This window comes from Propithecus coquereli, unplaced genomic scaffold (genome assembly GCF_000956105.1).
Source record: "Propithecus coquereli isolate 6110/MARCELLA unplaced genomic scaffold, Pcoq_1.0 Scaffold775, whole genome shotgun sequence".
Classification (NCBI taxonomy): Eukaryota; Metazoa; Chordata; class Mammalia; order Primates; family Indriidae; genus Propithecus; species Propithecus coquereli.
Window position 1 is genome coordinate 198,510 of NW_012153896.1, and position 23,248 is coordinate 221,757.

Genomic DNA, 23,248 nt, shown 5'->3' on the forward strand with positions numbered 1-23,248 from the left:
TGAGCCACCGCGCCCGGCCAGGAAGACTTTTTAACCACTGCTCAATGTCCAGCCACTGTGGCATCCTATCACCGAGAGCATCAGAGGAATGAAGAGTCTCAGGCCTTCCCCAGACCTGCTGAACGGGACTCTGCATCTCAATAGGAGCCCAGCGATTCTTGTGCAGGGCAAGTTTCCAGGTCTGTGAAGGAGCGGTTAAGAATTTAGGTCCTATCCTCACCGCCGTGAGAAGCATATGAAAAGTTATAAGCAGATGGGAGGGAGTCGGAAGGGGGGGTTGGGACAGAATTCAGAAATGACGACTCCTCCAGCTGTAGGAGGGGAATTGGGGTAGGGGAAGGGGACTGCAGAGTGGATTTGGAGAGGCTCATTGAATGAACGAATGAATAAAGCTCAAAAAGGATGTCCAGAAGATGAAAAGCTCCCCTTGAGGGATATTACAGCATAGACAAGTGGTTCTGAAACTGTGGCCCCTAGACCAGCTGCATCAGCATCCCCTGGGAACTTGCTAGAAATGCACATTCTCAGGCCCCATCCCAGAGCTGCTGAACGAGGAGCTCTGGGGGCAGGGCCTAGGATCTGTGGTTTCATAAGCCTTCCCAGTGATTCTAACGCACACGAAAGGTGGAGCACAGCCTTCGGCTGCAGGAGGGCTGGGGGAAGGGAAGAGGCGGGACTGTGCCCTACCCTGGCACCCGCTCTCACCTGTGCAGGAGGGGCAGCACCCTCCATCTTTGGAGGGAATCGGGTGGGAACAAGCAGCTTCACACCTCACCTTTTCACAGGTTACCTCCGCATCCTGGAAACACAAGCAGGAGTCACCACAAGGCCCCAGACACCAGCCCAGAGCAACCTCAAAGGTCCCTCGCACCTACCTCGCACCAGCACTGGGAACACCCAGGCTCTGTCCAGTGGCTCCCTGATTCGTATGTGGCTCCCAGGTGCTGGCAGGGGGAGGGCCATGTTGCCAGTCGTGGGGCCTCAGGGCCCCTGGGTGAGGAAGGGGTCCCCACCACCTCCCCCTGGAGGAGTGAGGGAGGCCTGAGGGTCCCCAGCAGGGAGGCAGTAGGCACTGGGGTGGCCATCGGAGTGGAGAGCAGCCTCGTAGGGGCGGAAGGGGAGGATGTGGGTAGTGGTGGGGTGGGAGATGGCAGGCGGGTGGTCCTGACTCCAGCTGGGGGCCCTGGAGCCCCAGAAGGAGGGCTGTGCCCTGGGGACAGGGCAGGCCGGCCCGCCTCTGGCAGCAGCAGGAGCATCTTGGGCGGGTGCTGCCGGGGCTGCAGGATGGCGGATGGGGCCAGCATGGCTTTCGGGAACGCTGAAACGGAGGCACAGGGTCTCCTGAGGGGGGCAGCAGGGGCAGGAGGAGGGGTTCAGGGGGACCTGGACTTGGCACCACCACCAAAAGTCACTGAACTGAGCCAGTTTCTTCATCAGTATAAGGGGTCTAACTGCTGGGGTGGCAATCCCAGGAGAACATGGATGGAAAAGCATCCACGAGCAGGAGGAAGTTACACTTGCTCATGCCGGAGGTCTGGCTGCTACAGATGCTGCACGATCAGTCTCCCGCCTCCCCCTCCTCGCCCGCCACGAGGGAGCGGCAAGTGTTCCAGGCAGACCTCTAACCCCTCAGGGACCCATCCTGCGTAACCCGCCCCCACTCCTACGTCCTGACAGGTCGGAGTGTGTCCCCTGCACCCACCCAGCTGTGGCTTTCCTGGAGGGATCGCTGAGGCTCAGGATGGAGGAACAGCCCAGGGGCCACCGCAGCCTCGCAGCAGACAGGCCCTGCCCCCGACACACACACTTAGGCCAAGGAAAGGGCATTTTCCCTGCAGATGGACACCCACTGCCCACAGGTCTGAAAGACCAAGAGAGAATCAGAAAAACTAAGCGGGGAGAGAAGGCGGCAAGCGAGAGATCCAAGATCCCAGTGAGACGAGGGAGACAGCAGGCGCGGGGCCAGGAGAGGAAACGGACGGGCGAGCTCAGAGTTCATCTCGGGAGAGTGACAGGACGTGAAACTCGCCGTGCACTGGAAGGAACGAGGTCGCTTTCTCGGCGCTGACAAGGAAAGACCCCACGGCACCCTGAGAGGTAAAAAGTGGAGGGTTCTGGCAAGGCCCCCCCATTACGTGCACGACATTGCGCATGTGTTTAGGGCACTGAAAGCCGCAGAGCGGTCTGCCACCGCACTGTCGGAAGGGTGGTCCCCGGGAGCCCCGTCACTCGGACTCCTCTGTCACACGTCCCTCTGTGGCTGCCAGTTTCTTTCCTTTTACCATTTGGGGGAAAACAGAAGGGCTGGGGAAACAGTGGGGAAAAAGGGAAGAAGAGAGGATGCAGAAGTGGAAAGAGAAAGCGAGAAAGAAAGCGGGATGTTGAAAATAAACAAGATGGGCCTGGCAGTGGCTCACGCCTGTAATCCTAGCACTGCGGGAGGCCGAGGCAGGAGGACTGCTTTGAGGTCAGGGGTTCGAGACCAGCCTGAGCAACATACCAAGACCCCATCTCTACAAAAAATAGAAAAACTGAGGCTGAGGCAGGAGGATCGCTTGAGCCCAGGAGTTTCAGGTTGCTATGAGCTAGGCTGACACCACGGCACTCTAGCCCGGGAGACAGAGCGAAACTCTCGTCTCAAGAAAAAACTGAAGATGAACTGAAAACAAGAGCAGGTGAGACAGGAAAAGGACTGCTGGGAGGGCGGGGCCTGGTGCTGGGGTGGGGCCTATCGCCTGGGGTGGGGCGGGGCCGGTCTCCAGGAGATTGAGGCCGGCGCTCACCTTCACAGGACACGCGGTCAGCTCGGAGCCTGAAGCCAGGTCTACATGTGCACAGGAAGCTGCCCACGGTGTTATGGCAGGAATGGTGACAGACTCGCCTCTCCAGTGGCCTCCGACACTCATTTACATCTGCAGGAGAGCATGGCTGCAGACAGCTGCCTTGTCCAGGCTACCGAGCCCTTCTTCCTCCCATCCCTTAGCCCAAAAGACTGGGGGAGTCCCCCTGCCAGGTTCTTATGGGGTCCGTCCCTGCCCCAGCGTGCGGGATGTGGCTCAGACGGCTGGCAGCAGGGCTGAAATCTAGTGCTAGTTTCCTTGGAAGGTTCGTGCATACAGTGGGATTCAACGGGTATGTCAGTGACTCATCCCCGACACTATGAGAGCAATGATTAAGCGCTACCTGGGAATCTCTTTACCAAACCTTCTACCCTCCCGTTTCCTTTCTGAAAAAGTCTCAAAACTCCCTGAGCTGCTCAAGGTAGGCTTTAGGACAAATACCTAACTCCACTAGGACAAGGTCTTTTTTCAGGCCTATGGGACCCCACCTTCAACCCATGAGCCAAGCTCAAGCCAAACATGCCAATCCCTTTCTGGAAATTTCTGCTAATGGGCTGAAAAAAACAGGGGTCTCCTTCTAAACCAGACGAACCAAGACATAACGTGCTTTATTTACCAAGGGGAGCAAAGGCAGCCAAGAAAATGGGTGAGCAGAGAGGAATCCTTGGGGTGTATCTGGGGGAGGAGCGGAAGAGAAACATAACAGGATGAAAGTGGCACGTGGCCAGGAAAAGTCCAAGACGGGATCTTCCGTGGGGAGCCACGCCAACCCCAGAGACAGGCAGGCTCCGAGCAAAGGCTCAAGCCCTTTCAGGCTCAGAGGACCAGGAGGTCCAATTATTGGCCTTCCCGGGTGGGCCTGCCCTGCCCATCTTCCTGAGCGGCAGCCTAAGTGCGCAGACCGCAGGGTCCTCCAGGCCTTACCTACACAGGAGTGCCGGTTGCCGTGGAGGTGGAAGCCGCTTCGACAGGAACACTTGTAGCTGCCGATGCTGTTTTTACATCTCTGCTGACAGGGGGTTCCTAGGCATTCATCAGTGTCTGGAAGGGAAAAGGCCAGGGCGGGGGTCCCTTTCCCCATACGGCTTTGGAAATACGTGGTCCCCTTTCCCCATACGGCTTTGGAAATACGTGGTCCCCTCTTCCTCCCTCATCACGATCTCCTACCCTACTCAGGGTCGTGGGGGACCACCTTAACTCCCTCTCTTCCTCACCACCCACGTCCAGTCTATCAACTCCTAAAAACGCCCTGGACCAGCTCGCTTCTCCCCACCCTCACTGCCAGCCCCCAGCCTGGGCCGCTTTCATCCCTGATCTGGAGAACAGCCAAGCCTCCTGCACGTCTCCCTGCCTCTACCTGTGCTGCTGGCAAGCCGTCCTCCACACAAAGGGGACTTCTAATCAGGCCACCCCCTGTTTAAAGCCGCTCGTGGCTCCCAGAGGCTACAGGCCTTATCCTAGGATAAAGCACCAACACTGTAGCAAAGCTCACAAGGCCGCTGAACACAGCCCTGGGTTGCCTTCCCCACCTCCTTCCCTGCCCCTCACCTTCGCTATGGCCTAAATTCTTGCCGTCTTCCAAACACACCATGCTCTTTTGGGTCTCTCCCTCTGCCCACGTTCTCCTGTCTGCCTGGTATGCCTTTTCCTCTTGTCAGGCTGGAAAACTCCTACTTATATCTCGAAACTCAGCTTTGATAGCACCTCCTCTGTAAAAGCTTCCCCATGCTGTTGTTTGAAATTGTGAAAACTGGAAATAATCTCCATGTTCATCAGTAAGAGAAAAGTTTGTGAACTATGGACTGCAGGCTCAGCCGTGAAAAGGAACAAAGCAGGTCTAGTTATCCCGATGTGGAAAGATCTTCAATACAAATTGTTCAGGGGGAAAAAAGCAAGCAGAGGAATGACTGGGTTCAAATCTTAGCTCTAACACGATCTTGGTGAAGTCATTTAATTTCCTTAAGCCTCAGTGTTCCTATCAATAATATGGAGATAAACAGTACCAACTTCACAGGATAATTCTGACGACAAAATGAGAAAAATGTATGTAACATGCTTAGCCCAGTGCCATGGACGCAGGAGTTCAGCAACAATCGTATCTCTGTGAGTTCATATGTACGTACACGTCATGGGGAGAGGCAGTCAGAGCACACATCAGACTGATAACTGGGTGCTATGGACTAACTAGTGTCCCCCCAAATTCATGTTGAAGCCCTAACCCCCAATGTGATGGTATTTGGAGGTACAGCCTTTGGAAGATAATCAGGGTTAGATTCGGTCATAAGGGTGGGGCCCTTGTAATGAGATTAGAGCCCTTATAAGAGGAGACACCACAGAGCTCTCTCTCTCTCTCCTTCTCTCCATCCCTGAGGACACAGCAAGAAGACTGCCTTCCGCAAGCCAGGAAGAGAGCCCCCACCAGAATCTGAACTGGTCGGCACCTCGATCTTGGCTCCCCGGCCTCTAGAACTGCGAGAATAGCCCGTGGGATTTGATTACGGCAGCCCGAGCAGACACCAGGGCTGTTCTCTAGGGAGAACAGGGTGGCAGTGGGAGAGAAGGCTGGGCTAGCACTATGACTTTTAAAACTTGTTTGATAATTTACGAAAATTTCAAACACATGGAAAATAATAGCACAGCATCAAGGAGGAGCTTTTATCTGATCTGCCTTGTTTAAGTGAGAATGTTTCCTCACATAACTTGTGTAAACGAAAATCATTTTAAAAGAACAAGTGATTATTATAAAAGATCTCTCCTCCTGCTCACTTAGGAGAAAAGATTCCTTCTCCTCCCTAGATTCCCACAGCACTTATCACTTGCGCCCACCTTGCTCTTCCTCTCCCCACCAGATGGGGGGCAGGGATCCCATTCCCCAGGTGGCTCCAGAGCCTGGGCCAGCACGGGCAGGTGGAACCAATGAAAGAGAAAATGGATGACCCCAGCCCAGCATGCCCCTCCCACAGCCCCTCTGGACGGGCTAACAGCCCCCCGGCCCCCCTCATCCTGGTGGCCTCCTTCCCAGGCTAGTGGGCCCCACCCCTCCTAGGGGCCTGTCCTCCCTCCCCATCCCTCTACGCTGCAATAGCAGCCTCAGGTTCTAACTGTCAGACGGGCTGTGCCAGGATTCAAACTCTGACTCCACCTCTTACTAACAGAATGGCCTCAGGCAAGCCTCAGTCTCCTTATCAGTCAAATGAAGATGACAACAGCATCTCCCCTAGAAAATCTGGAGGAAAGCGATGCATGGACAGCACACTGTGCTGGGTCCAGCAGGGCCTGATGTCCAGCGCGGCATCACCGTTCCCCCTCCCCGAGCGGTCGTACCTTCTCTGCAGGCTCACCTTGGCAGCTGTGGCGATCGGCAGATAGCTGCATACCTGGCCCACACTCGCACACGAACCCGCCTTCCGTGTTCACGCAGTGGCCCTCGCAAGAGGAGCTTAAACATTCATCAATGTCTGGGAAGAGAAACACCTTTGCACGACCCACTCCGAGCATTGCTGTGACTCAGGGAACAAACTGACCCCAAGAGGACCCTGTGCCCACACCGAGCCTGCCCTCAGCAACCTGGAACCCCTACCTGCACCCCAGGAAGAATGAGCAGGCACCAGGAAAGCCATTGGCTGGGAGGGAACCCCAAGAAAGAAGAGGGACCAGGCCCCCCTTTGACTCATGCAGACCAGCTGATGAGAGCAGAGAGCTGAGACAGGACTGTTTCCAGTGGCCCCACCTGCAGGGAACCCCACAGGGCCCCTAAAAGAGCAGAGAGCAGTGGACAGGAAGGCTGACCAAATTATCAACAGCATCATTCCCTTAAATGTTCACTGAGCACCAACTGTGCGCAGCAGACCTGGAGAGGGACCGTTGAGGACACAAATGTGACAGAGACACAGCTCTGTCTCTCCAGATGTTTATGGTCTGATAACAGGAGCCAAAACACACGCCTAGGGGTGCCAGTGCGGGCCAGTGATAGATGCCCCACCCAGGAATGACTGGCCACAGCGGGTGCCCTGCAGGCGTGATGGGCTGAGAGGACCAGGAGCATTAGGAGGAGGGGCCGCCAGAGTGAAGAAAGGACTTAAGGGGCTTCGGGGCAGCAGCCCGGCTCTGTGGGGACTGCACTGAGGCCCAGGCTGGCTGAAGCGTGGGTTACCATCTAGAAAGGTGGCTTAAGATAAGACCAGGCTGTGGAGCACAAATGAGTCCCCTGAAGCCTCTGCCCAGGGTGGGCTGACCAGACCCAGGCAGTGCTTAGGCGGGTGAGCTTGGTGAAACGCTCGGGCTTCACAGGTGCAGGAGCTGGGAGCTAGAACTCCCCAAGTCCTGCTGCATGGCGTCTCTTCCCCACCAAAGAGCCAGGGCAGCTCCTGAGGCCCTACAGGATCACCCAGCCTGCTCCAGTCTGCACCGCGTCTTCTCCCAGCCTGGCCCCCCAAGCCTACCAGACACCTCCACTCCCCTTATCCCCTCCTCAACCTTCTCCATGGTATCTACTTGCTCTTCCCACTGGCAGGCCCTTCAAGACCATGCCCACCACCTCTAAGAAGCCCACCCTGACTAATCCCATCCCACTGGGATCCCTCGTGGCTAGGGCCAGGGCCACCCTGTCCTGCACACTGTGCTTTGACATTGTTCTCTGATTTTTCCTTGGTCCAGTTTGCACCAGCAATGAGAAGTGTATGCGGAAAGCACCCCATGATGAAAGACAAAAGGTATTCCGGGGCAGGATCATTGCTCAATTGCTTCTCCTTTCTGGAGGAGATGGTGCAACAAGCAACACTCTCCAAGGCTCCTGTAGTGAGACCCTCTGACCCAATAGTGCTCCTTCTGGGAAATAACCAGAGTAGCAGATAAGAAGCCTCTTTATTGCAGCCCTATATATAGTAGTGAAACATTGCAGGCCACCTACATGAGGGGTAGCAGGCTAGCATTGCAATTACAGCAGCCAAGTACACAGCTCTTAAAAACTATGTTGCAAGGAATATTTACTGATATAATATAAAGCTAAATGGGAAAAATAACAAAAACTACAGACAAGGTACAATTGCAATTTTATAAAACATATATACATGCCTATCATAGATATATACACACGTACACACATACGCACTCACACAAAAGGGCAGAAAAAATAACTTCATTTTAGTAACAAATGTCTCCAGGTAGGGACTTCCAGGGGATGTTTATTTTCACCTTTCTCCTCTTATTCCAAACGTTCTAAAATGAAATTATCTCTTACTTTTCCTTTCAGGGAGAGAAACATTATTTTTACAAAGTTAAAACTCCAAAAAGGCTTTTGCTGCTCTGGCAAGATTGGCAAGGAACGAGTCACAGTGGCTGCCTCTGGGGAAGGTAACAGACTTTGCCAGTAGGAACTTATTTTAATCACAAATAATACTTTTACAAAATAATTAGTGAGTTTAGCTTTCCTGTCTTTCAAATGTCACTTTCCCAAGGAGCCTTCCCTTGCCGATCCCCCACCCCCAACTCCAGCTTCCGTGCCTCTCTGCAGGGTCCGCACCTTGAACGTCCTAGTGAAGGTCCCCATTACGTTGGGCTGTCCCGTTCCTTTTCTCCCTTCCCCATATTCAGAAGCTCCATAACAAACAACAGGGTTACCTCCAGTAACCCCAGGCCCTAGCTCCATTACTGCCCATAGAGGTGCTCAAAAAATATTTGGGAAGTACCAGAAGTGACACATTTCTTTTGTTTGCACGCCTCCCTGCCCACTCTCAAATGTCAGAGCTTGTCCTGGCTCAGCCTGGCTTTTGCAACTCTCTGGAGACCATCCAGGCAGGACAGGGAAGAGACATAATTCCCGCCCTCCCCCTGCCGCATGGCTCCCAGGCCTCTTACCTGTACATCTGATGCCAACAGCTGTCTCTGTCATCGAGAAGCCCACAGGGCACACCCGGGCCACCTCCTGACAGCCGCCATGGTTACAGGTAAGGTCACAGCCATACTCCCCACAGGGTCCATGGGCCTCTACAACAAGCATCGCCCCAGTGAGCACGCAGCACGCGGCAGGGCAGCCCCAGCCACCTCCACTTCGCCGGCTCATTTCTGTTGGGAGGGTGGCTCTGGAGGCAAACAGGCCTGAGTTTAAATCCAGCTCTGCATTTACTAGCTGTGCGACCCTGGGCAAGACAGTAACTTCTGTGTCTCGGTTTCCTCCTCTATAAGATGGGAATAAAATGTCTACCTAATAGGGTTCTTCGTAGATGATATTCTAGAACGCATCTCAAGTGCCTGGTGCGTGACACATAACCTCAACGTTAAGTCAGCCCTTCCCATCAGCCACTGCCCACCCCCAGTTACCTGGGCAGGTGGCCCCTTGCTCTCCATCCTGGCAGGAGCAGACATTGGGAGCGATGCAGATGCCACTCCCACACCCAAAGGAGCAGAGGGCTGAGAGGAGAAACGCAGGTGAGGGACTAGGCACTGGGGTCCCCAGTCTGCCCCTCAGACCAGGGACTGAGTGCCGGCAATGCACACTCTGGTGCAGAAGACTCGGGGCACAGGGACAAGCACTTACGCAGGGTGCAGTGCCCGCTGCCCATGGAGGGTGCCCAGCCAGGGCAGCAGCCACTCCCGAACCCAGAGAGGCAGACGTGGGGGCCCAGCCGGCGCCTGCAAGAGAGAAGAGAGCACTTTCCACGTTCTGTGTCAGGGGAGGGATTGGCCAACAGGAAAGCTTCCCGGCCAGTCTGTAAGTCAATCAGCAAACTGTTCTCAAGAACTCCCTGGAGGGGCAATGGAATGTTTCTAAAGAAAAAGGACCCAGACAGTCTCTCCTGGAGGAAGGACAAAGACAAAAATGGGAGAGAACAGATATCTGCCACATGGATACAGAGCAAAGAGTGGCCAGGAAGAGGGGACTCAAAGCTGAGGAAAGGCTCTGGGATGAATGAAGAGCCCAGGGATGGCTGCATCAGGACCTTTGCATTTGCAGTTCCCTCTGTCGGGAAGGTTCTTCGCAGACACACACTCAGCTCCCTCTCTCCCTTCCCCCAATCTCTGCCAATGGCACCCTCTCAGAGAGGTCTTTCTTGTCTGCCCCTCCCTTGTTTCATTTTTCTCCAAAACACTTCCTGAGACATTATTCATTAATTTGTTGATTTGTTCATTGTCTGTCTTCCCTACAGCTTCCTGAGGTCAAGGGTTTCTTATCTGTTCACCCCAGCACATGGAGCACTGCCTGGCACACAGTAAGGGCTCAATAAATGGCTGTTGAGAAAACAGCTGAGAAGGGAGGTCAGAGGGCACTGGCACAGGTGACAGCTCTGGGGTGAGCATGGGAGCACCAGCGAGCTGCCCAGAACGGGAGAGGACAAGAGAGTCTGCTCAACCAGGACCATGGGGAATCCGAAGTCCAGAAAGGGCAGAAAGCTGGGCATATCCAACCGTGTGCCAGATGCTGGGTGGGGCAGGGCCACATAGCCATGAACAAGTTACCAGCCCCACCTCTGAGGGACGCTGGGCAGACCAGGGACCAGGTGATAACAACATAGCATGACAAGCGCCACATCAGGATGGACTATGGGGCCCTGAGGGGGGCGGTTCCTGGGAGGGCAGCACCTAGGCTGAGGCAGGACAGGAGACTAGGAGCAGCTGGCAAAAGACGAGGAAGGGAGAGGGTGGTCCAGGCGGGAGAGCATCACGATCACAGGCCTGTGGGAGGACAGCGGTGACAACTGCAGCCAGTTCCAGCAATGAGCTGGACAGAGGGTGATGAAGTCCAGCCTGGTTTGAATTGGGAATCACAGTGCAACAGAATAGGGACAGGAAAACCCTCCCGACTGTGCTCTACCCCTGTTCAGAGGCTGATGGGAATATCATTCTGCCAGTCCCGCACTTCACAGAGCACCCGCAGTGCCCAGCACCGCACCAGGCACTGGGGACGTGGGGTAAGACAGATTTATCCTGTTCCTGGGGAGAATAACCCATGTCAAATAGGACAAGTATTCTGGAAAGGAAAGCTCAGGGCACCATGGCAGTTTAGAAGAGTCTACAGATATCTGTTCCTGGGGCCTCAAGGATCCTTTTCCCCTCTCTGAAGTCATCGCAGAAGAAGAGGGGGCACTCCTGGTGGGGGGAGCTGGCAGTGAGGTCTCATCCCCGCCTTGCTGGATGGCAGCAGCCTGGGAGGGAGGAGCCGGCAGCTACCGATCCTCAGACTGGCCTAACGCGGAGCCTTGGGAGGCTCGGAAAGGGACAGGCAGTGCCACCAAAGCGGCAGATGGAAGGATGCCCGGGGAGGCTGGTGCAGTCGAACCCTCAGGTGGGCAGGAGCCGAGCACCCGCCAGAGCGCCCCAAGGAGCCTCCTGAGGCCGGTGGTCACCGGGAGGCAGGTGGCAGGAGGCAGTGAAAGGCCGCGGAGCCGGCGTGATCTGAGCAGGAACTGGCGTTGGCTGCGGAACACACGTGCGAGCTGCAAGACTGGCTGGGCCGCCCCCGCTGCGCGCCCCGGGAGGACGTGGCCACGGGCCAGGCCGCCCGCTGACACCGTGTTCCTTCGCTCCGAGCATCACGCACACACGCTCACGGCCCCGCGGCTGCCGGGCCTCGGCCCCGGGACAAACACATGGGGAGGGCGGCATCCACCGATAAAGACACCGAGGGGGCACACCCCCACTCCCCCACCGGCGCGCACGCACGGACAGAAACCGAAACATAACCCGGAGAAACCCGGGCGGTTCCAAGGTCCACGATGTGCGTAAAGCCCGGGCACAGGGAAAGCCCCCAGCCCCAGAGCGGCCAGCGCCGCGGGGGAGGCCAGGCGCTGCACGTTCGGGAGCGAAAGCCAGCCAGTCCCAAGACCGGGTGGCACGTCCCGGGCTCCCCTCCCCAGGGGTCCGCGCTCCAGGGCACCCTCGGGCTCACCCGGATCTCCATCCCCTCAGGTCCCAGCCAGGACGGTCCCAGTCAGGGGCGCACGACGGGCACCCGCCCAGAGGCACAAGTTGCTGTCTCTTTGTCCGGACCCCCTGGGCTGCGCCGCGCGGACAGCGCCCCAGAGCGAACCCCGACGCGCAGCTGCCGGCGGCTCCGGGGCGCCCCTCGGCTCCTCCCAGCTCCTGGCCGGCAGCACACCCCCGGCGGCGCCGGGAAGAGGCGCGCGGCGCTTACCTCTCCGCCGCGAAGTGCCCGGGCGGCTTCCTCCCGGTGTAGCCTCGGGCCGGGGCCCCGGGCAGCAGGAGCGCGACGCAGGCGGCTCGGAGGAGCAGTCCGGCCCACATGACCGGCGGCGGCGGGTCCCCCGGGCTGGGCTCGGCTGCGGCGCCGCGCGCGGGGGAGGGGGCTGCTGGCCTCGCCCCTCCTCCTGGCGCCGCGGGGAGCGAACCAGCGATCCCCGAGCTGGCACGCGGAGCGGAGCGGGGGGCTGGGGACGCCGAGAGGAGGGGCCGGGACCGCGAGGGCACGCGGCGGCCGGCTGGGGGTGGTCTCCAGCCCCTCGGAGTGAAACACACAAAAGGTAGCGCCGCCCGCCCGCCGGTGCCTCTCCCGGAGGCGCGGAGCCCGGGGTGGGAGTAAAGATCAGGGACCCCTGGGGGCGGGGTTTCGCCCTCGGCCCACACCCCCTACCCGGCTTTGGGAGTCGGCTTCCTGCGAAGGGCTGAGGGCGTCAGACTGAGGCCCTGAGAGGAAAGAGACTTCGGGAGCAAGCTAGCGCCAGAGGCTGCGCTCCCAGGGCATTGCCCGCCTCGGTGGAAGCCCAGACGTCTGTGCTGTCAGGTGAGAATCGTGGAAATCTGAACCCAGGACGCTGGGTCGCTGCGCCGCTGGGCAGTTCTAGGCCTGCCTCCCGCCTCCTGCCTCTTGCAGGTCTGCACCCTAACCCAAGGGCGTGGATCGGTGGGTCCAACCGCTCCCTGGCTAGGGGGCAGCAGCCGGTCTTGTAGCCACAGGCTCCCCTGGGCACCCAGAGGGCAGAGAGAGAGGCCTGGCCTCCCGGCTGCTGGTTGGAGGCGAGGAAGCAGTGGAGCAGAAGCAGAACTGGAAGGCATCCCCTTTGCCCCTCCTGCCGCCGCCCCAGGCCGGGCTCAGAGATGGGTGGGCTGCAGAGGGATTGAGGCAGCACAGTGGTGAGCCAGTGGTGGATGGAACTCAGTATCATCCAGCTGGGAGAAAGCGGGGAAGATGACGGAATTTTACCTTCTGCTCCGTGTAGGCATCTTCCTTCACCACCCAGACCTAATTAGTTCAAGATTTTGCTTAAACACTTCCAGGGATAAGAAACTCACTACCTGTCAAAAAGCAGCCCAATCGTTTTGAATAACTACATTTGTTAGAACTAGTCCTTACTTCCCAGCTAAACAATCCCAATTCCTTTGGTCCTGCCTCTGCCATGACCCTCTGGCTGACTACCTCAGCCTGCTGCTGAGGTCCTTCACGTTGGTGGCCACAAATGGACATGGTGTACCAACAGTGGCTTGGACTCTCCCCTCCTTCCTACAGACGCCGTACTTTTACTAATGCAGCCTAACAGGACCATGATACTGTTAGTTCATAACACAGAGTTTGCATTGAAGGAAAACCTCAGATGTTTTTATTGTTATTAAACACAAGCTGCCAAGCCAATCTCCCTACATGAACCTGTGTGGCCGAGTTTTAGCAGACATTCACATTTAGGCCTGTCTCTCACCTTGTTAGTTTTGACCCATCTTCTAATCTAGTCAACAATTCTCAGCAAGCAGGTTGCTAAAATACTCTGCATTGTAAGATGAATGCAACTTCTGCTTTTATGTCCATTCTGAGTCCTAAGGGCTCCCAGAATCTTCCAGCATCTTTCCTTCCTGCCTCAAACATCCAAAGGCTGCACTTTCCCCCTTCCCCACCACTAGATCACCACTCAGTGTCAAATAGGTGCTCCTTCTTCCCGGCCCTAGGAGCTAGCTACCCGCACATTTTCAACATGGTTATTCGGGACAAAAGTGACCTTTTACATGGCTGTCGTCTCTCGTGCTATCTTCTTTCTCCCACACTCCAGCACACCTCGGCTACCTCCACTCTTAACTATTAATACTACTTTTTGGAGTCCCAGCCCCTCCACCTCACCCCATAAAACTCATTCTCTGGCAAGGTTTGCTCCATATTGCTCAACGAGCAGCTAGAATAGAAAATGCCACTTTGTGCTTAAACACCTAACCCTAAGGAGGCATTCAGGATACTTACGACATAGTAAATTGCTGTTGGTAAATCTCTTAAACAACTGCCCCTGGCATTTCTTTCACTTTCCCATAAAGTTCGTGACCTTATGGCATTCACCTTGCTCCTTCTACCAAATTTGCTCCTTTAGTTTGTTTTTTGCTGCTTTTTCTTGTCTTTTTGTTTGACCCCAAGGCTTCTCAGTTTGGATTCTGAGTCTCTAACTTAGTACCGTTCATCTTCAAGGACTAGTTTGGGCATATCGCTTAATTCAAGTTCCTCAGTGTTTCTTTCCTACTTCTGTGGCTTGTGGCTTCTCAGTAACAAAAGGGACCCTCCACTAAGGGTGGAGGATCCAAGTTGTTGTTGGCTGCAGAATGACGGCCTCTGGCTTGTGACCCTTCCAAATGGTCATGTGATGAGTCAGTATTTCTATTATTCTCCCAAAGGTCCCTTCATGCAGAGGCCTGGAGTGATGCTAACTCATCAGCGCCTACATGGAATGGAGCTGTTCCAGCTGGCTAGAGCCACACTCCAAGACAACCTTTCACCCCTAAGAGGTGATTAATGGTTTTTAAGAAGGGGATGTGGAAGTATGGCAGCAGGATGTCAGTTTCCAAAGGGTTGCTGGAATTCAATCCCAAGTGAATATACCCAAGATTATAGGAAAACAAAAAAAGCAAAACATTGCAAGGACTCCACAAGCTTCCAAATTCAAGACTGAAGCCACTGATAACAACATTCTACTCAAAGTTGCAGGTCTCAGTGGCTGCAGGTCAGACTGCGAAGAGTGCACCAGAGTAATAATCCCATTTTGCCTTTCTGATCATGGCACCTTGGAGTCAATGCTCCCATCTAGGATTAAATTTTATAAGTAATCACAATCTGGAGACTGTTGCTTGCTTGCTTCATTAAAGCTGGTCTCTGGCAGGCCTTTTTCAAACTCAAACCATGACTTTAAGAATTCAAATCACAGTGTTGAGTTTCAAGTTCAAACTGTGGTTTTTGAGCTGCTGATTATTTTTTCTCTGAAGACCCTTATCCCCCACCCTCAGAAATCCCAGGAGAATACGGGGAAAAGAAGAGTAATAAAACACCAAGAATTTCTCCAGGGAAGGAAACTTACTCCAGAAGACTCCTGAAGCAAGGATGCTTCCTTGCTTTTTTCCTTTTAAGCTAGAATCTCTCAAAACCACTGTTTGAACTTGAAACCACAATTTTCCTGACACGGTATCAAAGGCTAGTCTTAAAGGAGCCAGCCAATATGCCTAGGATCAACCCTACTCCACTGTTGGGACAGAGCAGACTTTATTCCCACTGGATCACCGGTAGAAATATGGGCTCAGACACTCTGACCCACTGAGCTGGACAGAGGGTGAACCCCAAATGTGCCCTACTCCTGTCATTTTCAAACTAAAAGCAGCAAAGCTTCACTTGATTAGACCAGAAGAAATAAAATGAGAATCCAAAGGGCATGTGGCAACAGGAAGCTGGGAGGTGCATGAGGAGCCACTTGGTGGCCTGGGGCTAAATGACTGGACACTGCACACAGAGCTGGCTGTAAAGTGAGGTCAGGAAAGGTGCCCAAGCAACCCCTAGGCACGGCAGGTTACTAGCAGATGAAACTGACATCAGTGTTTTGAGTCAAGGGCAACAGAAAGACTGAATTTCCAAACCTGACACTCACCATCCTTGAGATCCCACCAAAAACAATCACATGACAAAGGAGAGGTACAGATGTCATTTCACTACTTGAGAGAGTTGTTCTAATAGCAAGGACAAGTGACTGCAGCAGCTGCCATACAGTGGGGGACACCGGCGAAGTTTGCAATGAATTGGAAATAGCATACCTGGGATGCTGGATAGCTGGGCAGGGAGAAGAAAAGCCAAAACAAATGTACTTTTCTTCTCAGATTCTACTTTATTTGGTAAAACTCAGGAACTAACAACCAATTCACATCCCCCCACCTCCTTCTCTCTGAAGAAGGCAGTCTGCAGAGACAAAGAGCTGTGGCTTGGGGATCACCCACCATCTCCAGGTTTTATGCTCAGGCAGTCCAGGGCCCGGTAACCCAATGGTCTCAGAGGCAACAGAAGAAAAGTAAAAGGAAGGTTTCACTTCAAGACAGCGAAGCCCTCCCAACCCTCTTCCCTACTAAAGCCAACCTTCCCACACCCCCAACCTAAATAAAAAGATAGTAGAGGACAAGGCATGAGTGTGAAATACACACACGCACACACATAGCTTCCTTTCAGCCAAAGAGCCGCAAATTCCCTCCCTGGAAGGAGAACAACTGGCAACACCAATCCAGGCTTGGTGGTCCAAGGTGATGGCTGGAATCATGTGAGACTGGTAAAAATCCAGGGAGAAAATGGTTCACCTTTAGCCCATTCCCAGGTCTCTAGTGAACTGGTTTTAGTTCTAAGAAAGCCCCATTTCCACACAGGTGAACTGTGGCTTTGGGGCAGCTGGCTTAGGGAAAAGCCCCCCCACCCATGGCCGAGAAGACAATGGTAGGAGAGGAGGGGAGGGCAGCAGGGCGAAGCCTTTGGGGAGGGTCAGAAAAGGGTACCCTTGCCCTTGGCTAATGGATCCGAGTTAGCTCCTCCACAACCTTGATGAGGTCATCTGCGGTGGCCTCTCGCTTCATACCACTGCCATCGTCATACTGCAACAAGAAAAGGGGCAGGACAGTGAGGGCCAGAACGGTACTCTCCCTCAGCTGGGGAAGGGAATGCCCACAGCGATGGAGGGACATGGCTCCCGCCACTGCCACGGCAGGGAGAAAGGGCTCACCAGAAGCCCACACCTCCCCCTTGGTGGCACAGGTCTCCTGAGGCAAGGCTGGCTCGTAGGCCACCCACTGGCCTGCATTTCTCCCTCTTCAAGGATGTTCCCCAGAGGTACCATCTCCAGTGAGCAATATTCCAAACTCCAGAATTGTGGAAATCCCTCCTCCCTATAGGATCCTGACCCTGCCTTCCACCTTTGGGTCTTGCCAGAGATCCCCAATGTGCCCATGTTGAAGATAAGGACAGAGGTTAGCATGGGTAGGGTTCCTGGGTACCCACGAGCTCATCCATATACATCTCCTTTCCCTCAGACTCCACCTTCCCACCTGGTAAGGATCATAAAGGGCCACAGAGGGCCAATGGCACCTTAGAACTGAGCAGGAGAGGTACCCAGAGCTTTCAGGGTCTCCTAGCATGCTGCAACCTGCGATGACTTATTTAACTGGCCCAGGGCTGAACACCACATGGCTCACCTGTAGGTTTGCCACAACCTCCTGCATCTTGGGGCGGCTGATATCCAGGAAACTCTCAATCAAGTCGCCATCAATGAAGCCTGTGGCCGGTTCTGTCTTCCGCTCAGTGTGAAAGGATCTCCAGGTAGACAGGCAAGTTAAGGAATGTGTGCTCACTGGGAAACAACCTTTCTCAGTCATCCCCACCTCCGAACAAGACCCAAGTCTAAAGCAATCAGGGTTAAAATAGGAAACGACAGTTTCAACTAAAAATCACATCGCTTTTTGGACATTTTTAGAATTATAAGAAATATAAAATTATTATATTGAGAATTAGTTCTCAATTGGGGTAATCTTCAAAATACTACTTTTAAAAATCTAGATCGGATTCTATTAGCGTGAAGCCTGGGCGTGTCTGGGTATTTTTAAAAAGTGCTCTAGGCCAGGCGCGGTGGCTCACGCCTGTAATCCTAGCACTCTGGGAGGCTGAGGCAGGTGGATCGCTCAAGGTCAGGAATTCAAGACCAGCCTGAGCAAGAGTGAGACCCTGTCTCTACTAAAAACAGAAAGAAATTATCTGGACAACGAAAAATATATATATAGAAAAAATGAGCCGGCATGGTGGCACATGCCTGTAGTCCCAGCTACTTGGGAGGCTGAGGCAGAAGGATCGCTTGAGCCCAGAAGTTTGAGGTTGCTGTGAGCTAGGCTGACGCCATGGCACTCTAGCCTGGGCAACACAGTGAGACTCTGTCTCAAAAAAAAAAAAAAAGTGCTCTAGATGAAGCTGATGCACAAGAACCACTCATCTGAGTCTAGCCTAAAAGCCTCATGGATGAATAAACTGAGGCTCAGCGAGCCAAGGGGCTGCCAAAGGTCCTGCCAGTTAGCAAAGAAGCAAGACATCAGCCCATTAGCCACCCCCTGGCTAGAGCTGGGTCAGACTCCCAGGGAGTCCCTGCCTGGGAAGGACTCTTTGTATCTCCCACAGCAAATGTCCCAGCACGGCTGATTCTTGAGCTTCCAGCATTTTCTTCTTCCCTTTTCCCTTGTTCCTCTGGTAGTGTCTCTAGCCTCAGACACTGCTGCCCCCAACTTAGGAGAAAGGATGTTCTCCTATGTCATGATCTAAACTTACATTTGAATTCTGGTGGCAGGTACACTAAAAGCCCTGACTTCAGCATTACAGAATTCATCCATGTAACAAAAAACAATTGTATTGAATGTTTGAAATGTACTGAAATAAAAAATATAAATAAATAAATAATCAAACAAACTTATGTTTGAAATGCAACACCAAGAAGGCCAGAAGCAGACACATTTCAGGGACATAAATGTACATTTCCAAGATGGACCAGTTGAAGCCAGGTGGTGAGTACGTGGGAATTCATTATGCCATTCTCTCTACTATGCTGTATGTTTGAAATTTTCCACATAAAAAAGTTAGAAAGAAATTAAAAAAAACAAAACCTGATCCATACAGGAATCTAGTGAAAACATTTTGGATAGCAGTTTCCCAAAGCAATTTAGGGTAATGTGGCTCTCTGCACGTGGCAGGATGTGCTGCCCAGCAACGGGACAGCTCTGGGAAAGATATAAGGAGTGTTCGATCTTGCCCACACTTTTGATGACTTTGTTGAGTCGATTCTGCATGTCCAACAGGAGGTTGTACCAGCTCTCTGACAGTGAAGTCACCAGGCCTGAAGAAGCGAAGGAGGCAGTGAGCTGCAGAGCTCCAGAGCCCACAGCCCCGGGAAGCACCAGCAGGAGGGACGAGCTTGCTGCAGCCTCGGCGGGTAACCTCCCACTGGCCTCCCACGTCTTGTCCAACTGTTCTCCCTGGTTCCTCAGAACGGTGATCTTCAGAAGGAGGCCCGGGGGGCTGTGCCCTGCGGGAGGGGGTTAACCTTACCGATCATGCCGTTGACCGTGCCGAACAGCACGGAGCCTTGTGTGGGGGTGGACGTCTCGCCCAGATTCTGCATGACCAGAGAGCCGTGGCAAAAGACGTTGACAAACTCGCCCAGGTGGAAGAGACCAACCTCCTGAAGGTGTTGCCGCTCCTCATCAGTGGTGGCAGCGCTGAAAGGCAGCGAGAAAGTCACTCCCTGATCCTCCTGGTCTCCATGGGGCCCTGACACAAGACCACGTGCAGGGGACACCACGTGCTGAGCTTCCCTGGGGAGCCCACACACCCCAGAGCAGGGGAGCCAATCTCAAGAGGCTGATTTGTGTGACCTTTTCTTCTCTCGTGAAGAGGAGCGCCTGAACCTGGTGCAGATCCCCACGTTCTCAACGCCACAGACCCAGGAGCTCCAGCCCCTCCCCACCAGCCCCAGAGCTGGTCACACACCTGTCCTTCTGACACACAAACAAGTTAAAGGCATTTTCAGCCCCCAGGAAATTGTCATCATCCAAGATTTCCACAGCACTCATCCAGTTGGGATTAAAGTCTCGAGCAATCTTAAAATAGATAAGGTGCAACAAGAAAATACAATCAGCAGTTTGCATGGAATCCAGTTCTGGGACTTGTCTTTTTTTTAGTCAGAAGCCAAGACCCCTAACCTGCAGAAAATGCAGCTCTGTTTAAAAACTGTCATGCTAGAAGGATTCTCCCCCAAAATCTCTGGCCTACATAGCCCATTTGGTTGCAATTGCCGAGAGATGAAGCCTACTCAGAGTTCAGGTTGGGGAGTCTCTAAAAATACGTAATCTGTGCAGAATGTATGCTATAGGGAAATTCTGCCCCCACTGGGCTTGATTATCCTCCACCACCAGAGAAACACTTGCAGGGATCATGGCTTAAGCAAGACATTGGTCCCTCATCCCCCCACTACCTCTTCGAAGTTTCCTTCCATGGGCTTGTAGGCCAGCAGCAGCACTGAGCGCATGAGGTCGCCCACCAGGATGAAGTCTCCCTTGGTCTTCAGGTAGAGGGCCATGATGTTGTTGTAGTGATTGCACTCGGTGCGCAGCTCCTTTTCTGTTGTCCACTCGTAAAGCCGCACCTGGAAGGGGGGCATGTTGTTTCTCTCAGCCTAAGGGGCCGGAGTCCTCTCAGAGACTGTTCCCCATTCCCCAATCCTCCGTCTGCAGTACAGCTTCCCAAAGTGCAATGTGGGGTGGGAAATGGTCTTATGTGTTTACGCGGGTGAACATTTTTTTATTTCACTATTATGTATTTATGAAACATGAAAACAGAGCACACCAAACTAGTAATACAAAGTTTTCCTTTACATAAAACAATGAGTCCATGTAAAGGAAACAGTAATGCAAGTATAATACTATGGATATGACAAAAGATCATCTTCTTATGACTGAAGTTTGGTGATTGATCTACAGAAATATCTGTTAAAAGAGAAGATCCAACTCCAATTTCCTAATCAGAATGGAAGAAGATCACCCCCCAACAAACTGCCTTTTCTGAACCCTTCTCAAAACTTATACATTCCCAGAACTTTTTAATGTGAACCCAATGAGCAGAGAAAAGCGAATGACAAAGTCCAACAGAAAGTGTCAAATAACTAAAGGAATATAAGACCTTGATTCTATGGCCACCCCCTACCAACCCCAAAAGAGAGAAAGAAACCCTGCTTTTCTCTTTCTCCACTGCAGTGCTGCTGCAATCATGACCACATCTCCAAAACACTGGAGATGCTTTACCACCAGCAAACAGATGGAGAGACATGTGGCCCAGCCCAGGGCCGAGGAAGACAGATGCAACTTATCTGGGTTGACAAGCCTTCCTGGCAAATCCCTCAGGATCCTGATAATCCCACCATGGCCTCTCTGCACATCTGGAAACTCCTGGACAGAATATACTAAGCCGATTTCTCAAGGTGTGTCCGAAGAACCCTGCCTCCACAGGTGTATACTCTAAGAGTCATTCATAATGATTACAATGGCTACCATACCTCTGCCAGCAGGGTCAAGGGCACCTCCAGAGTGCCCCATCTTCGGGTAAGCTCAGCCTTGCTGGGCCTCCACACCTCCAACAGTGGGAGTGAAAAGGGGGTACCAGGGCTCCTTGTGCTCCCACCAACACCTGCCACCCTCCCTCTCCACACTCTCAGCCTCCCCATTACCATCTGCCATGGAGATAGACCAAGGCCAGATACCACCAAGCCCAGGACTCCCACTCTCTTCCCAAAAGGTTCTAGACCTCTGCTGTCCAATATGGTAGCCACTGGCCACACGTGGCAATGAAACACTTGAAATGTGCCTACTCCAAGTCGAGATGTGTTGTGAGTATAAAATACACATCAGATTCTGAAATCTTAGTACAAAAAAATGTAAAATATCTCAGTAATAGTTTTCATGTTGATTACATGTAGAAATGATAATATTTTAAATATTGGGTTAAATGAAATACATTATCAAAATTAAGTTCACTAGCTTTTCTTGTAGCACTGACAGAGCTGAATAATTTCACCTGCTTTTTGCCTTTATTAATGTGACTACTAGAAAATTTAAAATTACATATATGGCTCATACAGTATTTATACTGGCCAGCAACAGACTCGACACCTAATCTGACCTTGCGTGCCACCCCCACTTCCCACATCCGTACCCTCTGGAACACACACTCATTAATCCCCGGCAGCCTCTCTCTGGCCTGACCCTTCACTTTCTCATTCTGACTGCTACCCGGGGCCCTCTCGGCTTAGCTGTTTTCCCTCCCGCCGTCCTTCCCAGGACTGGGACTGCAGGTGGGACAGTCTTCCATGCTCCTCCTGGCCTTCTCCCTCCTCTCTCCCTAAACACTCCAGTTCTGAGGTTCACATCATCCGACTACACCACTACCGTGCCCTGAAGCAGTCACCTAAACTCCCACCCCACCACTCTCCCTCAGCCCTCCTGTGATTCTTGGTGCCTTAAACATTCACAAAGAAGGTCCTTCCAATAACTTTTCTGACTCTCCTCTTTTCTACTTATCTTGTCCATTCTTTTTTTTTTATTTCAGGGTATTATGAGGGTACAAACATTATGGTTACATTATCTTGTCCATTCTTATGATCACCTGTTAGAGCCTATCATTAAAAATAACCGCACCCCCTCCTCAGTCTTGCATCCTCAGTTCCGCCTGTTCTCAGATGCCCAGAGCCCACCCCACTAAGCGCTGTCTTGCAGACTCCCAATTCCCCTGTCCCTCTCCCTTCCTCAAGCTCACCAGACAAAAGCCAGCTTACAGGCAATCCTTCTCTTTCTGATGGATCATTTCCAGAGAAACGTGCGGCAGTATGTCCCAGCTTGAAAAATTAAAAACAAACTCTTGTCCTGAAATTTCCCACTGAAGTCACTGCCCCCATCGCTCTCTCCCATGCTGTGAAACTCCTCGAAGGGGTTTTCTTTACCAGCTGTCCTCTCCTCCACTCTCAGCTGAACCCATTTCATCCAGGTTTTTTTCCCACCACTCTCCTGTCACGGTCACCACCATGTTGCTAAAACCAACGACCAATTCTTAATCCTTGTCACCTGACCTACTGGCAGCATTTGCAGTTTACCAATTCCCTCCTGTTTGAAATGCTCTTTCCATGGCTCCCCGAACACTGTCCTCTCAGTTCTCCTACTTCACCAGTCACCATTCCTCAGTTTTGCTGGATCTTCTCTATCACCCCAACTTTGAAATGCTGGACTGCCCCAGGATCAGTCTTCAGCCTTGCTCTACCCACCCCAGTGCATAGGTGATCCTGGGTGATCTCATCCCGACTTTTAGTTTTAAATGTCACTGAATAACTGCCATGCTGACATCTCCAGCCTACCTCTTCCCTAGATACCTCTCTGATCATTACCTAGTTGACATCTCCATTTAGAAAACCACTGAAACTTAGAGTGTCCAAACCCAAGGTCCACTCCAAACCCGCTGCACTCACAATCTTCCCCGTATCAGTAAATGGCAACCCCATCCTTACTGCTGCTCAAGCCAAAACTCTTGACCCTTTATCCACCACCTGTCACACCTCATCTACAACCCATCACCAAAGCCTCTCAATCCTACCTTCATAATACATGCA

At 53.0% G+C, this 23,248-nt stretch overlaps 2 protein-coding genes across 4 annotated transcripts in view; both read right to left on the bottom strand.

The window, feature by feature from the left end:
- VWCE (von Willebrand factor C and EGF domains) overlaps positions 1 to 12,349 on the bottom strand; it is a 31,806-nt gene extending 19,457 nt beyond the window's left edge. Inside the window, exons 1-9 of one of the 3 annotated variants that reach the window (XM_012662706.1) lie at positions 11,971 to 12,349; positions 9,376 to 9,470; positions 9,159 to 9,248; positions 8,697 to 8,825; positions 6,182 to 6,298; positions 3,765 to 3,881; positions 2,784 to 2,912; positions 876 to 1,318; positions 706 to 799 (exon numbers count right to left, since the gene is read on the bottom strand). In XM_012662706.1, the coding sequence (XP_012518160.1) occupies positions 706 to 799; positions 876 to 1,318; positions 2,784 to 2,912; positions 3,765 to 3,881; positions 6,182 to 6,298; positions 8,697 to 8,825; positions 9,159 to 9,248; positions 9,376 to 9,470; positions 11,971 to 12,080 (1,324 nt within the window). In that variant the 5' untranslated portion in view covers positions 12,081 to 12,349. Of the gene's footprint in view, positions 1 to 705; positions 800 to 875; positions 1,319 to 2,783; positions 2,913 to 3,764; positions 3,882 to 6,181; positions 6,299 to 8,696; positions 8,826 to 9,158; positions 9,249 to 9,375; positions 9,471 to 9,778; positions 9,808 to 11,970 lie in introns of those variants that run through there. The other 2 variants (XM_012662708.1, XM_012662707.1) reach the window with 2 other exon arrangements.
- Positions 12,350 to 15,887: 3,538 nt separating this feature from the next.
- Positions 15,888 to 23,248, bottom strand: part of DDB1 (damage-specific DNA binding protein 1, 127kDa) — a 28,503-nt gene continuing 21,142 nt past the window's right edge. The window contains exons 22-27 of the mRNA XM_012662709.1: positions 20,072 to 20,242; positions 19,588 to 19,697; positions 19,147 to 19,316; positions 18,832 to 18,934; positions 17,256 to 17,379; positions 15,888 to 16,658 (exon numbers count right to left, since the gene is read on the bottom strand). Of these exons, the coding sequence (XP_012518163.1) occupies positions 16,575 to 16,658; positions 17,256 to 17,379; positions 18,832 to 18,934; positions 19,147 to 19,316; positions 19,588 to 19,697; positions 20,072 to 20,242 (762 nt within the window). The 3' untranslated portion in view covers positions 15,888 to 16,574. The remainder of the gene's footprint in view (positions 16,659 to 17,255; positions 17,380 to 18,831; positions 18,935 to 19,146; positions 19,317 to 19,587; positions 19,698 to 20,071; positions 20,243 to 23,248) is intronic.